This window comes from Schistocerca americana, chromosome X (genome assembly GCF_021461395.2).
Source record: "Schistocerca americana isolate TAMUIC-IGC-003095 chromosome X, iqSchAmer2.1, whole genome shotgun sequence".
NCBI lineage: Eukaryota > Metazoa > Arthropoda > Insecta > Orthoptera > Acrididae > Schistocerca > Schistocerca americana.
Window position 1 is genome coordinate 263,745,223 of NC_060130.1, and position 15,740 is coordinate 263,760,962.

Sequence of the window (15,740 nt, forward strand, 5' to 3'; positions counted from 1 at the left end):
TTCATATCGTGTATTTATTACAATATCACATGCAACAAAAATATTTGATCTAATATGTTTTAATTTTTATGTTTTTATTGTTGCACAAAAAAAAATAAATTCATGTGACAGCCACAGGCCAATCATGGAAAATAATTATAGAGACTCTAATAACAGTTTTATTTCTTAAGTTTTTGCTCGATGCAACAATGTAAAGCTGGTCTTTCTACATAGATCGTTGTAGTAAAACTGCCCGAACTAAAAGTGAAGACGTTTCGTTTCATTCATACTGAAATATTCCATTTCGACGTCTCACGCCATGGGGTACAAGTAATTTTATGAGATCTGTGAACAAAAGCAAGCACTGAACACATTCCAAGTACAACTAGGATTGCAGATATTGCATACCTTAATGTACTGACGATTGACATTCTAAGAAAGAGGTCATCAATACTTATTTCTTTAATGCTCAGTTACTGACACAATTGCAATTTAATGGGTTAAACAATGTTCTTCCATAAATGAGGCACTCAATTGCTAACAGTGTTTGAGTTTTACTTACGTTATAGGATTCTAAGCTTACATTAAACAAATACAATATATTTCAATGCTTTTTTTGGCTCTGGAATGAGTACACTCTGTAAAATGAGTTAAAAATACGAAACATGTAGCACAGTGAAAGAGCCGTTTATTTCCAGAAAAAGATAGCGGTGTGTTGTTTTGTTATAGTCAACAAATGAAAACAACATACTTCAAATTGGTCTAAAGAATATGAAAGTAATTGATACATGAAAGTGCAATGAGCTTTGTTTACTTGATAAGGATACATTTTCCATTACGTTCATTGGGGATAATATGGAGAGTGACAGGAATTACTTAGTAAAGAGTGTGCAGCAGAAGCGAGCAACTGGGCGTCTAATTACCTGGATGACAGCAACGAACGATGGAGCCCATGTTTGCTCTGCGCCAGAGCTGGAAGGACACTAACTGTCCATGGGAGCGCCTCCAAAGCTGACAGCAAAACAGGCAACCGGTTAGCGCTAGTTGCGGGTCAGAGGCCAGCGTGTGCCGACTGATATCTCCATGTAAACTGGACTTATCCAGACCAGATTCCCTCCCTGGCCGCCAATAACCTCGGCCGAGACGCGCGTCAATCACGTGGGACGGAGTGGCGTGCCAAATCGATGCACGGCGCCCTCGCAATCACAAACTGCCCTGTCAAGCGTATTGGACAGTAGCTGCTCTCATCGTGTCGTAAAAACTGCAAAACGTTAAAGAGACTGTAACCAAACAGTTCTGTCAGGTAGGGTCACCGGCACTCCCAGACAGTTTCGCTGACGATGCACGGGTAGTGCAGAACAATTTAGGCTTTGGTGTATTGAGTGGCAGTTCCTTCTAACCCTTTGGACTATCAGTTTTATTACAAAAACATTAATGTATGGTTATTTTTATTAATATCTTAGTCACAAGTGTTGAGAGCTATTGACAATGGATTTCAAATTGATTCCATGTTTCTGGATTTCCGGAAGTCTTTTGACACTGTACCACACAAGCGGTTTATGGAATTTCGTCTCCGTCATGTGACTGGATAATACTCTCTTTCAAATTCTAAAGGTGGCAGGGGTAAAATACAGGGAGCGAAAGGCTATTTACAATTTGTACAGAAACCAGATGGCAGTTATAAGAGTCGAGGGACATGAAAGGGAAGCAGTGGTTGGGAAGGAAGTGAGACAGGGCTACAGCCTCTTCCCAATGTTATTCAATCTTTATATTGAACAAGCAGTAAAGGAAACAAAAGAAAAATTCGGAGTAGGTATTAAAATCCATGGAGAAGAAATAAAAACTTTGAGGTTCGCCGATGACATTGTAATTCTGTCAGAGACAGCAAAGGACTTGGAAGAGCAGTTGAACGGAATGGACAGTGCCTTGAAAGGAGGATATAAGATGAACATCAACAAAAGCAAAACGAGGATAATGGAATGTAGTTGAATTAAGTCGGCCGGCCGCAGTGGCCGTGCGGTTAACCCTTTGTTGCCTGACGGTACTTAAAAGTACCAGTAAGTTTTGACTTTCATTATTTTCTCGTGGTGCAGTTTCGTGATCTGAGAGCCTGTCGGTACGTAACAGTAACTCTGCTCTACTGATTCATAGATGTTATTGTGCAATACATAGACCTCTCTGGCGGTCAGAGCTTGAAATTGTTTTTCGCGCGCTGCTGTGGAAGCAGAAGATTGTATGTACTTATTTCCATGGTGTTGCCTGAATTTGTGCGCAATTTATTGAAACTTCCGTTGAGTTTTCCATTGTACGTACTTACCTTCTTTGTTTTTTTATAATAGTTTGAAGCATTACGTTACATGTGAATGTGATAAAGTGGAAAATATAAGGCGGACTTACGAGTACCGTCAGGTTGTGTGAACACTTTATTGTAGCAACAATGCATTACCTCTCACTAGTTGTTCTGTCCACTTTTTCTCACACAGAAATCGGTAAATACATTTGCCTGTGGTACAATTAGAACAAACAGGAAAGGTTTGCCAGGGAATTTACCTAAAGAAAAATGTCTAAATCAAATCACAGAGAGTCATCTTTAGACCTAACAGTATTTCAATGGAAGGAAAATAAAGTAGTGTATTTTGCGTCAAACTTCCATGGCACTGAACAGAGCGTAGTGACAAAAAATGAGAAAGATGGAACTAAGATGACTATACCATGTCCAGTTATTGTATGTGATTACAATAAAAACATGGGTGGTGTGGATCATGCAGACAGATTACGTTCAACTTATGGTCTTGACAAGCGATGAAAGAAATGGTGGCACCGTCTGTTCTGTGGAGCAATAGAAATTGCTTTTGTCAATGCTTACGTCATTTTCAGTGATCTACATGGGGCACTGCCACTGCTAGAATTCAGGCGTGCTGTGGCACTAGGGCTAATGAATGAACAGCAAGTGCCAAATCTCAAAAAGAGAAACTCTGGTAAAGATGAAATAACTCTCCCAAAGAGAACGAAGGATAACTTTTCTGTTCCGAAGGATGTACGTCTTGGCAACCGAGGAAACCATTTTGTAGTGTTCAGTTGCAAAAGAGGACGATGCGAAATGTGTGAGAAAAATAAAATTCAGTCGAGACCACATTCACAATGTAGTACATGTAAAGTATATTTGTGCTGCAATGAAAAAAAGAACTGTTTCCTACGATTTCATGAGGTATCACTAAATATGTGATATGTATACACTGTCAAAAATGTATAGCTAAGTTACTATGCATTGTGAAGTTGCTCTAGAATAAATTTACGCGAAATTTAAAAAAAAATTCAGAAATATCATATTTCTGTTAATTAATTTTCTAATGTAAAAATATTTAATATTTACATGGAATAAAGTACAAGTTATAAAAATTGTAGCATTTTTCTGCGCATGTTGTGATTCTGTCCATGGAGTCTGACGGTACTTCTGAGTACCAGGAGAGAAAAAAGTTGTGCAAAATAAAATAAAATTTTACAAAAAATTCTACCGTCATTTGAGGCCACAATAGCATAAATTCTGCAAAGAAAATGTTAAAAAGCAAATTTTTTCTTATGTCAGGAAACAAAGGGTTAAAGGCGCTGCAGTCTGGAACCGCAAGACCGCTACGGTCGAAGGTTCGAATCCTGCCTCGGGCATGGATGTTTGTGATGTCCTTAGGTTAGTTAGGTTTAACTAGTTTTAAGTTCTAGGGGACTAATGACCTCAGCAGTTGAGTCCCATAGTGCTCAGAGCCATTTGAACCATTTTTTTTTTAAATTAAGTCGGGTGATGCTGAGGGAATTAGATTAGGAAATGAGACACTTAAAGTAGTAAAGGAGTTTTGCTATTTGGGGAGCAAAATAACTGATGATGGTCGAAGTAGAGAAGATATAAAATGTAGACTGACAATGGCGAGGAAAGCATTTCTGAAGAAGAGAAATTTGTTAACATCGAGTATAGTTTTAAGCGTCAGGAAGTCGTTTCTGAAAGTATTTGTATGGAGTGTAGCCATGTATGGAAGTGAAACATAGACGGTAAATAGTTTGGACAAGAAAAGAATAGAAGGTTTCAAAATGTCGTGCTACAGAAGAATGCTGAAGATTAGATGGGTAGATCACATAACTAATGATGAAGTATTGAATAGAATTGGGGAGAAGAGAAGTTTGTGGCACAACTTGACAAAAAGAAGGGACCGGTTAGTAGGACATGTTCTGAGGCATCAAGGGATCACAAATTTGGCATTGGAGGGCAGCGTGGAGGGTAAAAATCGTAGAGGGAGACCAAGAGATGAATACACTAAGCAGATTCAGAAGGATGTAGGTTGCGGTAGGTACTGGGAGATGAAGCAGCTTGCACAGGATAGAGTAGCATGGAGAGCTGCATCAAACCAGTCTCAGGACTGAAGACCACAACAACAACAACATGTGACTGGATTCGTAATTTCCTGTCAAAGAGGTCGCAGTTTGTTGTGACACACGGAAAGTCATTGAGCAAAACAGAAGTGATTTCTGAATTGGTCAATGTTTCCGCGACTGGTTGGTAGTGACTTCTGGCATTCCCCACGGTAGTGCTATAGGCCCTTTGCTGTTCTTTATCTATATAAACGATTTGGGAGACAATCTGAGCAGCCGTCTTAGGTTGTTTGCAGATGAAGCTCTCGTTTATCGACCAGTGAAGTCACCAGAAGACCAAAACAAATTTCAAAACGATTTAGAAAAGATATTTGTATGGTGCGAAAATTGTCAATTGACTCTCAATAACGAAAAGTGCGAGGTCATCCAATGAGTGCTGAAAAGAATCCGTTAAATTTCGGTTACACGATAAATCAGTCAAATCTAAAAGCCGTAAGTTCAATTAAACACCTTGGAATTACAATCACGAACAACTTAAATTGGAAAGAACACACAGAAAATGTTGTGGGGAAGGCTAACCAAAGACTGCGTTTTATTGGCAGGACACTTAGAAGATGCAACAGATCTACCCAAGGGACTGCCTGCATTACACTTGTCCGTCCTCTTTTAGAACACTGCTGAGCGGTGTGGGATCCATACCAGATAGGATTGACGGAGAACATCGAAAAAGTTCAAAGAAGGGCAGCACGTCTTGTATTATCGCGAAATAGGGGAGAGATTGCCACTGAAATTATACAGGATTTCGGGTGTACATCATTAAAACAAAGGCGTTTTTTTGTTGCGGCGGAATCTTCTTACGAAATTTCAGTCACCAACATTCTCCTCCGAATGCTAAAATATTTTATTAACGCTGACCTACGATCACCATAATAAAATAAGGGAAATCAGAGGTCGCACAGAAATATATAGGTGTTCGTTTCTTCCGCGTGCTATACGAGATTTCAATGAAAGAGATTTGTGAAGGTGGTTCGATGAAAGCTCTTCCAGGCACTTGAATGTGATTACCACAGTATCCATATAGATGGAAATGTAAATGTAGAATAATATGAAAAGAATATTTCGCGCCGTTCATTTTCCAAGGGGGTTGGGGGACGGGGTAGGACATACAGGATTATTCGTAAGTACCTCCAAGGCTTTACAAGACGACTATCCGAAAACTACAAGACATACTGCAAAGAACCACACATCAGTGCACACAGCATCTCCCCAAGTTTGTAACTCCTACTATGGCTCAATACGGGCTTCGTAATATGGGATTCCTTTGAGATGTGGCAAGCGTCAATTGGTGGGTACAACTCGTGACGTGATATGTCCGGGAAGGCGCAAAGGCAGCTCGCTTTGCGAATCTGGTAATTGGGTTGCCTATCTACAGATGAGAACCAATTCGATGTGACAATACGGAGACGAGGGTTAACAATGAAACGTGGGGACAGCACAAGCTACAGGTGCAGTCTGTAATTATAAGAATTCTACTAACCATTACTAGACTTTCCTTTACCAGTGAGACTTTCATACACAGCAATAATCTGCAACAAATTCCACTTGCTTCTCCGCTAACCTATAGTGGGACACATACGTCCCATTGACAGTCAAAGGGTTAAATGTCAATTTGTGCAAGACAGTTCTCATAACACAGAAAAACTACTAGGCAGCGTGCGATTACAACATTAGTGGTAAACGTCTGGAGCTAGTCACATCGCAGAACTATCTAGGTGTGAAACTACGAAGCGATATAGAACGGCATGAGAACGCAAAATCATTAGTAGAGAAGACTAATGACAGACGGATTTGCTGGGAGAATTCTAGGATAGTGTGGTGAATATGTTAAATAAATCGCACAAAAGTGTGATCTGTCCTCGAGTAACACATAGCTATAGCCAATACGAAAATGTACAAGACTTGCTCAGGGGACTTAAATGAGAATCTATGGAAGAAAAACGACATTCCGTTCAAGAAATGTTGGTGGATAAATTTAGAAAAGTAATATTTGAGCTGGACTGTGCAACAAGTCTTCTGCTGCCTCTAGATTATAGCTCGCAGGGTCTATGAGAATGAGAGAGAAGAAATTACAGCGCCTACGGAGGTAAACGGACATTTGTCGTCCTTTTCATGCGCGAAAGCATAATATGGGAAGAAGCTGATGTTGTTACAAAGTGCCTTCCGCTATGAACGGTACAATGGACTGTGGAGTATATATTATTCGCGCAATTTTAGCTGACACTCGGCACGTTGCAGGATGGGAGACCGTAAAGGTATTTCCCTTTGGTAGTCACTCCCATCAGCCACCCGGCCGAATGTCAGGCTCAATTGCGCGAATAGATATACACTCATGCTCATAAATTAAGGATAATGCTTATACATGGTGAAACAACGCTCTGGTGGGCGGTTTGCGGGTTTAAATCACCTCGGGGTATGACCATGTGGTGCATTTGACGTGCAGTCGTCGCACGGTGGCGCTGGCAGCAGTCCACATACGCAGAGGTGTGTTGGTGCATATCAGAGTACGGTGCAGCGAGTAAGTGTGCAGACGTTTTCAGACGTGCTAATGGTGACTGTGTGTTGAAAATGGCTCAAAGAACACATATTGATGACGTTATGAGGGGTAGAATACTAGGGCGACTGGAGGCTGGTCAAACACAGCAGGTCGTAGCACGGGTCCTCCATGTGCCACAAAGTGTGATCTCAAGATTAGGGCAACGATTCCAACAGACAGGAAACGTGTCCAGGCCCTACAGTACGGGACGTCCGCAGTGTACAACACCACAAGAAGACCTATATCTCACCATTAGTGCCCGCAGACGGCCACGGAGTACTGCAGGTAGGCTTGCTCGGGACCTTACCGAAGCCACTGGAACTGAGCAGACATGGTTTATTCGCCCAGAGACTTACAAGGTGCATTCCACTGACTGCATTCCACTGACCCCTGGTCAGAGGAGAGCCCGTAAAACCTGGTGTCAAGAGCACAGTACATGGTCATTGGAACAGTGGTCCCAGGTTATGTTCACGGGCGAGTCCAGGTATAGTCTGAACAGTGATTCTCGCCGGGTTTTCATCTGGCGTGAACCAGGAACCAGATACCAACCCCTTAATGTCCTTGAAAGGGACCTGTATGGAGGTCGTGGTTTGATGGTGTGGGGTGGGAATATGATTGGTGCACGTGCACCCCTGCATGTCTAACAGAGCATGTCAGGTGCATCGGGACGTCATTTTGCACTAGTATGTCCGCCTTTTCAGGGGTGCACCGGGTCCCACCTTCCTCCTGATGGATGATAACGCACGGCCCCACCGAGCTGCCATCGTGGAGGAGTACCTTTAAACAGAAGATATGAAGCGAATGGAGTGGCCTGCCTGTTCTCCAGACCTAAACCCCATCGAGCACGTCTTGGATGCTCTCGGTCGACGTGTCGCTGCACGTCTTCAAATCCCAACGACACTTCAGGAGCTCCGACAGGCACTGGTGCAAGACTGGGAGGCTATACCCCAGCATCTGCTCGACCACCTGATCCAGAGTATGCCAACCCGTTGTGCAGCCTGTGTAGGTGTGCATGGTGATCATATCCCATATTTATGTCGGGGCACACGAGCAGGAAACAGTGGCATTTTCTAGCACGTGTTTCGCGACGGTTTTCTCAACTTATCACCAATACCGTGGACTTACAGATCTGTGTCGTGTGTGTTCCCTATGTGCCTATGCTATTAGCGCCAGTTTTGTGTAGTGTCACGTTGTGTGGCACCACATTCTGCAATTATCCTTAATTTATGAGCATGAGTGTAGAACACAGGAAGTGTATTTGCAGCTGCGAATGTGGCTGTATATTAGAATGACGACGATGAAAGTCTGTACCGGGCCGGGAGCCGATCCAGATTCCCGCTTTATGCGAGTGGTCGCCTTAACCGCTTCGGTTATCCGAGCAGGAATCATGGCCAGACCCAAACTCCACATATCGTCATCCTTGTGTCACAACCTGCACTCGAACGTTACGTAGACTATATTCCCGTCGGAAGGACATATTTATTACTGGGAATAGAGGGTCTGGAATTGGTGAATGAATGTGAAATTAGCAGTGCCTGCTTTATTCAGAAGTACGATGCAATGCTCCTTCATTGTATCGTACTTCTGAGTAACATAGGCACTCCATCGTACTGCTATTTCGTAGATACAGAATAGACTACCAGGAAGTTCATATGCGCCACTGGCATATAACGGTCAGTTACATCTTAACTTTTGTGCAGAATCCAATGTTACTATGAATGTAGCTGCTTTAGGATTTATAAAATGGTTCAAATGGCTCTGAGCACTATGGGACATAACATCTGAGGTCATCAGTCCCCTAGAACTTAGAACTACTTAAAAAAAATCAAATGGCTCTGAGCACTATGGGACTTAGCTTCTAAGGTCATTAGTCCCCTAGAACTTAGAACTAATTAAACCTAACTAACCTAAGAACATCACACACATCCATGCCCGAGGCAGGATTCGAACCTGCGACCGTAGCGGTCGCGCGGTTCCAGACTGTAGCGCCTAGAAACTACTTTAACCTAACTAACCTAAGAACATCACATTCATCCATGCCCGAGGCAGAATTCGAACCTGCGACCGTAGCGGTCGCTCGGTTCCAGACTGAAGCGCCTAGAACCGCTCAGACACTCCGGCCGGCCTAGGATTTATTATTTACTTATCTCGCTTCTTCAGTCGATCGTGTTGCACTCTCTACATGTGCAAATCAAACTGTAACCAGCACTTTTGCCTGTACCGAACGTCGTCTAGTAGCTAGAGTATTCCAACACCATAAGGAAACCTTATTACAAAATCTACCATAAACTAAAAGCAAATGTCACGAGGCTGCTAGATCGCTCAACGCAGGATTTCGCGGCTGCTGTTTACTTCCTAGATAATATACGGCGTTTGAAATCAGGCCGCATATTAAGCGTAATTATCTGTCTGACATTTCGTTTTATATTCTGGAAGAAACACATTTTGGAGAATTCAACACATACCTCAACAGTCCTCTCCATTCATCAGATTTGCCACTCTCTGTCTTGCATCTATTCCCTTATCTAAATGAAATTGTGGGTGGGAGTTTTTTGAGTCTAGTGAAGAGGTTAAGGTAAACTAAGACTGACATTCTGCAGACCATTCAGTCATACTTCACGAATGGAATTTAGTAACTGGAAACCCGCTTTCCTAACTGAGACTGCTAACGCATACCTGTGCGGTGGCGCTCGACTCGGAGGTGTCTGAATTCAGATGATGGAAGAAATTTTCACCGCCATTATGTGGCCAACAATGTGAGGAGAGACAATAGTGTAAAAATCGTGATCATCGGACTTACGGCAATGTCCTAGATTAAATTCCAAACCTCTCCTCAGTATCTTATGAAGTGAGAGCATGCATAACCTTTGACAGTGGTCCGTTCGTCGGAAGAGGAGATCATGCCAGGCGGTACCCTTGCTGATATTCGAAACGCGTGGAGAATGTGTCGGTATTGGGTTTCACACTCTGCCTTCCATTATCATCATACAACACAAACATGATACTGTCGACGACGAAGTGATTAGAGACGGAACACAGACTCGGATAGGACAACTATGACGAATGAAATAGGCCGTGTCCTTCTCGAAGAAACCATTACGACAGTTGCTTAAGTGATTCAGAAAAATCACGAAGAACCTAAATGCGGACGACCAGGTGGGCTACTGATCCCCGCTCTTTCCAAATGCGAGCCCGGTGTCGTTCGTACTGCACTACCTCCGTGGGTGTTTAAGGAGCCGATGTCCTTGTTATGAACTGTTGCATATGGAATGCTACCAACAGCAGGAACTGTGTTTGAATGTCGATTCGTCTAGCTCGAATTAGATTTTTTGTGTTATCCCTGATCCTCTCCAAACAAACCGCACATTGATCAACAGTGGTACAACCAATAGTTCATTGCTTTAATGTTACAACTGCGCGTGTGTTTCTTTTCTATTGGTAGTACACGAAGGCGGCTAATATTCTCAGTACACACGAATGTTTTTTTCAGATAGGGTCAGCAGCACTCTGAGATGTTGGTAGACGACGCTCCCGCCTACAGTAATGTATAGGCACCGATTTTAAGGATATCCAAAATGACTTTGTATTTTCACTAAGTGTACTGAATGAAAGCTCTCTTTAATTTTAGATAAATTCAGAATAATGAGAATAATAAGAACAGAAAACGCGGCTGAGTCCGATTATAGCATTAGTACTAAAATTGAAACTAACGCATTAAATCAGTAGTACGAGCGAATGGAAGACTTACTGTTATTGGGAGGTCTCCGAGAAAGTTCAGTGCATCTGTTAAAGAGATCGCATGTAGGATACTGGCTCGGGCTATGCCAGGTTACTGCTTCAGTATTTGACGGTAATAACAGAATAAATCTCGAAGAAGATGTCGCTAGGATCGTAACAGGTTCGCACAGAACAAACGGAAGTTAAACATGCCTATGAAATTGAAACGCAGATAGTCAGGGAGCTTTTTCTTTCGAAGAAACGCGATATCGTTCTTACGAAACCCCGAGTAAACTTAGACAACGATTATTCGAGGCAGATTGTGTAACAGTCCCGATTTTTCCATTTTATAACTCACGTAGCGTTATTGAGAATAAGATTAAGAGAAATTACGTTTCGGACGGAGGTATACTCGCAAAAACAGTCTCTATCCTCTTCACATGCGAACGGTACAGGAATAGGACGCATTGCCAGGAAGCATCCTGCGCCAAGAAGTACTCAGTGGTTTGTAAAGCACATAGACGCAAATTTTACTCTGGACTGTGACTTTAAACTTTCTGGTAGTGTAACGACCACAAGCAAAATATAAATAGAGGAACGCTTCTGAATTGTGAAAAGTGACGCTTATCATTGGAAGGCAACGTATGTCGAAAATTGTCTCCTTACATAGCCTACTTAGCTTAGTGGGTCAGCAAATTTGACTGCCCTGCGGAGGACCCAGGTTCAATTCCCGACACTGCCAAGGATATTTTGTTGACTGGAAGATCTGAACGGGATGCAGTCAGCCTTGTGCCTCATTTGGGAGGCTACTTGAGTGAGAAAGAGTGGTTCCAGTGTCTAGGAAGTTCACAACGAGCGAGATACCGTTATGCTGACTCTATAGCGCATCCGAATTTCGTCATCGGCAAAGGATGAGACGGACGTAGGTCAGCACTGACTTGTCTGTTGGGACCGGAAGGCGGAGCTGACAAGAAATATACATACATTAATATTGCGTAAGACCTTCTTCAGCGCAATAAACTGCAGAAACTGTACATAACGTTTACATAACTAATGGAGAATAGATCCCTGGAACGCTCTTGAACTATTCTGTCTTATAAGTTGACAAATCTTGCTACCGTTTGTAGCTTCAGGATCCTGGACAACAACATATGTTTCCAACATGAACCGGACACCATCGTACGGGGTAACATACTGGGAATATGAGAGCCGTGGAATTTTGAAATTATGGAGAGTGACTAGCAAATGCCGCGGGGGATTAGCCGAGCGGTCTGCGGCGCTGTAGTCATGGACTGTGCGGCTGGTCCTGGCGGAGGTTCGAGTCCTCCCTCGGGCATGGGTGTGTGTGTGTTTGTCCTTAGGATAATTTAGATTAAGTAGTGTGTAAGCTTAGGGACTGATGACCTTAGCAGTTAAGTCCCTTAAGATTTCACACACACACACACTAGCAAATACACTGAGATGGCAAAAGTCATGATATACCTCCTAACTGTTGACGATGCAAGATGTGCACAAACTTACCTCTCAACTATGTCCCATAAATTTTCGACTGGATTCATGTCAGGCGATACTGGAGGCCAAAACGTTTACTCGAACTGTCCAAAATGGTCTTCAAATCTGTGACGAACAATAGTGGCCCAGTGACATGTTTGGAAACATGAGGTCCACGAATGGCAGCAAATGGTCTCCAAGTACCCGAACATAACCATTTCAAGTCAATGACCGATTCAGCTGGACACCGGTTCCAGACCACGTACGCCCCTTCATGACGACCGTGTTCCCAACGGCAGTGGCATTTTTCAACCAGATAATGCGCCATGTCATATGGCCAGGAGTGTGATGGAGTGGTTCGAGGAACACAATGGCGTGTTCCAATTGATGTGCTGTCCCTCTAATTAGCCAGATCTGAACCCAATTGAAAGCATCTGGAATGAGATTGAACGTGGTGGCAGCGCTCATCGTTCTCCTACGCGGAATTTACGGGACTTATGTGACTCCTGTGTGCACACGATGCGTCGCCGCTGTTATCCGTGCGCCGGCCAGTGTGGCCGAGCGGTTCTAGGCGATTCAGTCTGGAACCGCGCGACCGCTACGGTCGCAGGTTCGAATCCTGACTCGGACATGGATGTGTGTGATGTCCTTAGGTTAGTTAGGTTTAAGTAGTCCTAAGTTCTAGGGGACTGATGACCTCAGATGTTAAGTCCCATAGTGCTCAGAGCCATTTGAACCATTTGTTATCTGTGCCAAAGGTGGACATACCGGCTATTTGGTAGGTGGTCATAATGTTCTGGCTGATCAGTGGAATTTCATAGCTGTCACTTGCACCTCACCTACGTACAAAGATCAAAGTATTTCATGCTACGCACAAAGTACTTTCGCACTCTTCTTGCTCAGAAATGCCCGAGGGTGCACAATGCTCTTTTAAAGCTTAGGACACAAAGGGTCCATTGAATCTCTGATATAAAAGAATCCGACCACGACATCTAAATAGCCTAGATTATTTTTTCGACTACTCTGTGGTTCATTGAGCATGCGCGTCTAGGCGAGGTAAAACTTCCGATTCTGTGGCAAACGGCCGTGGTAATCCAATGATTAGGAGGCTGGACGCCCAGTTTAACTCAAATAACTGTCCGGCCACGTTGATTTACGTTTCTCAAGATTCTCTCAATCAGTTCGGGTGAATGCGACAATTGTTCTTCCAACAAGACCGCGGCAGAATTCCTTTACGTCCTTGTCCAGCTGGGTTAGAGCACAGCCTGTAATAACCGCCGTGTCGTTAAATACTCAATTTCTGCCTTCACTCCTATGCCTTAGTCTTAGTGAGCTAAGATAGTCGGTCTTCCAGTCCGATATCCTGTAGAACTTACTGAATTTTCCACTGTTCTGAGTGGCTGGTCTTTCATTAAATCCTGATGGCAAGATGGGAAGCACGACTTGTAGATTACTTTAGTCATATTTTTCTAGACGTCACAGTTAACGAATCTCAGTCAGCGTGCTGTCCTCTGCGAACAGTAAAGCTTTCTTATTATGGCACCGCTATTTATGTTAACCATAAAATCTTCTTCTATTTGTTTTCTTGTCTAAACAAATTTGGTACAGTCTTGCTATCATCAGTGGAGTCTGATTTTGGTGAGTCCTTGTTTTCTGGTTGATTATGCTTTCCAGGACCTTCATTAACTGGTCAGACAGTTCGCAATAGTTTCTATTATTGTCCTTTTCTTCGTACATATGTTCCTCGCTTGCAGATGGAGGCGTAAAAATGTTATTTTTCCTAACAACTCTCATACGTTCAACCACTGAAATTCAAAATATTATGTTTATATTCATGCTGTAATATTTTCAATGTAATATTTACGTCACATACAGGCCCTTGAAGTCGATTAGTTAAGAACGACCGCACGACGTAGAAGATGCAACGGCCAACCATGAGCGGGATGACAACGAGAAACGTTGGGAAAACAGGAAAGGAAGCTATCACGTACAAATACAGGCGAACTTACAGTCCAAGTTCTGGTTCTACGCATTTAAGCTAAATAAAATATTTTGAAGTTCCATAATACGCAAGAAGCTCTGACATTCACAAGTCATCCCTATCAAATGCATGTACGGAAGAAAGGAGGAAGATTAGAGAATTGATTTTACATATGACGAAGCACGTCAGAGAGGGGTCGAAAAAGAGAGATTAGACTCTAATGCCCCAACGGCGAAGAGGTACCGGTAATTAGAGATGGAGAACAAACTCGGACTGAGGAAGGTTAGGGAAGGAAATTGGCTGTGTCCTTCTCAAAGGAATCGCCCCACCATTTGTTTTAAGTAATTTAGGAAAACTACAGAAAAATTAAATCTGATTGGCAGAACAACTGCAACTGCCGACCTCCCAAATACATGTCTAGCGTCACACTGCTACGTCATTTCACTCAGTGCACAGGTGTACGAAGTAACCTTTACTGTGAATGTGGTCGCGTTACAATAGAGCAATAAAAATCATATTTTCTTCGCAAGTAGTATGTGTGGAAGAACAATAAAGGCTTTAAATGGCCGTCTATAATGATCCATCATCATGTCAGTCTACTCATCGCTGAGTGTCGTGACCTTATTTCTTCATTCATTTCTTAAGTAACTAGATCTTCGGCTAGACGTCTCCATGCCCTATAACATCCAAGGGAAAACCCTCTAAAAACGAAAAATGAGTAAATGGATGAAAACTGCCCTGGTTCCTTACCTTCAAAACGAGTAAGTTCAAGTCATTTTGTGACAAGAAACCTACTTTCGTTTCTCTCATCGTAAGCAAACAACTAAGACAGGTCTTGTCATTTCGCAAGCAGGTGAAACATAATTACATTTGATGGGGCCACTTCACCGTGACTATCCAATGACTTACATGTTCCCACACTAAATTACCTCCGCCCGGGGACTGGATGTTTGTGTTGTCCTCATCATCTCATCATCATTCGGGAAGTGCCGAAACTGGAAACGGAAAGATTTGGAACTAGTATACGAGCGCCGAATTACCTTGACATTTACAAGACGATTATTATAGGAATGAGTCACAAAATTTTTATATCAGTAAATTATTTGAAAAAGGTTGCGCGAACACGCAGAGGTAACGTCACAAGCCGCGAACGACTACGAGATTGAAAGTATTCGCAATTCAGAAGTTCCGCAACAATTAATCAAAAGTTATGAGTGAATCTCGACGGGAGGAGCACTGAATGGCAGATCTTATATGAAAATAGCTTTCTGTCGTTTCACCGAAGCGTCAACAGGCCGGGGTATGTTTACGGGAAGTCGGCGACGAAGAAGAATACTACAAACGTGATCGACGCCATCATTGATTCGTGTTCGGTAAATGGAACGACGACAGATTTTACATAACGTTTGTGCGTGGGTCTGAAGGGAGAGAGAGACTTTGAGAAACAAAGTCCGTTCGATATAACCCTGATAACAGCGCCACAAAGTCCAACGCATCTAGCACGACTTTTGTTCGCCGAAGACTGTGATATCTCTAATGCGTGCAATGACAGGGAAAGTTAGAATTATTTTATTTCTTTCAGTCCATCAGAAACATGCTCTTAACATATTAGTAAAGCTT

General features: G+C 42.8%; 1 protein-coding gene across 3 annotated transcripts in view; it reads right to left on the minus strand.

The window, feature by feature from the left end:
* LOC124555300 (zinc finger protein GLIS2 homolog) overlaps nucleotides 1–15,740 on the minus strand; it is a 137,198-nt gene that overhangs the window by 18,026 nt on the left and 103,432 nt on the right. Inside the window, exon 1 of one of the 3 annotated variants that reach the window (XM_047129173.1) lies at nucleotides 903–1,015. The exons of the other annotated variants lie outside the window; for them this stretch is intronic. Coding sequence (XP_046985129.1) covers nucleotides 903–933 — 31 coding nt within the window. The 5' untranslated portion in view covers nucleotides 934–1,015. Of the gene's footprint in view, nucleotides 1–902; nucleotides 1,016–15,740 lie in introns of those variants that run through there. 3 annotated transcript variants of the gene reach the window in all.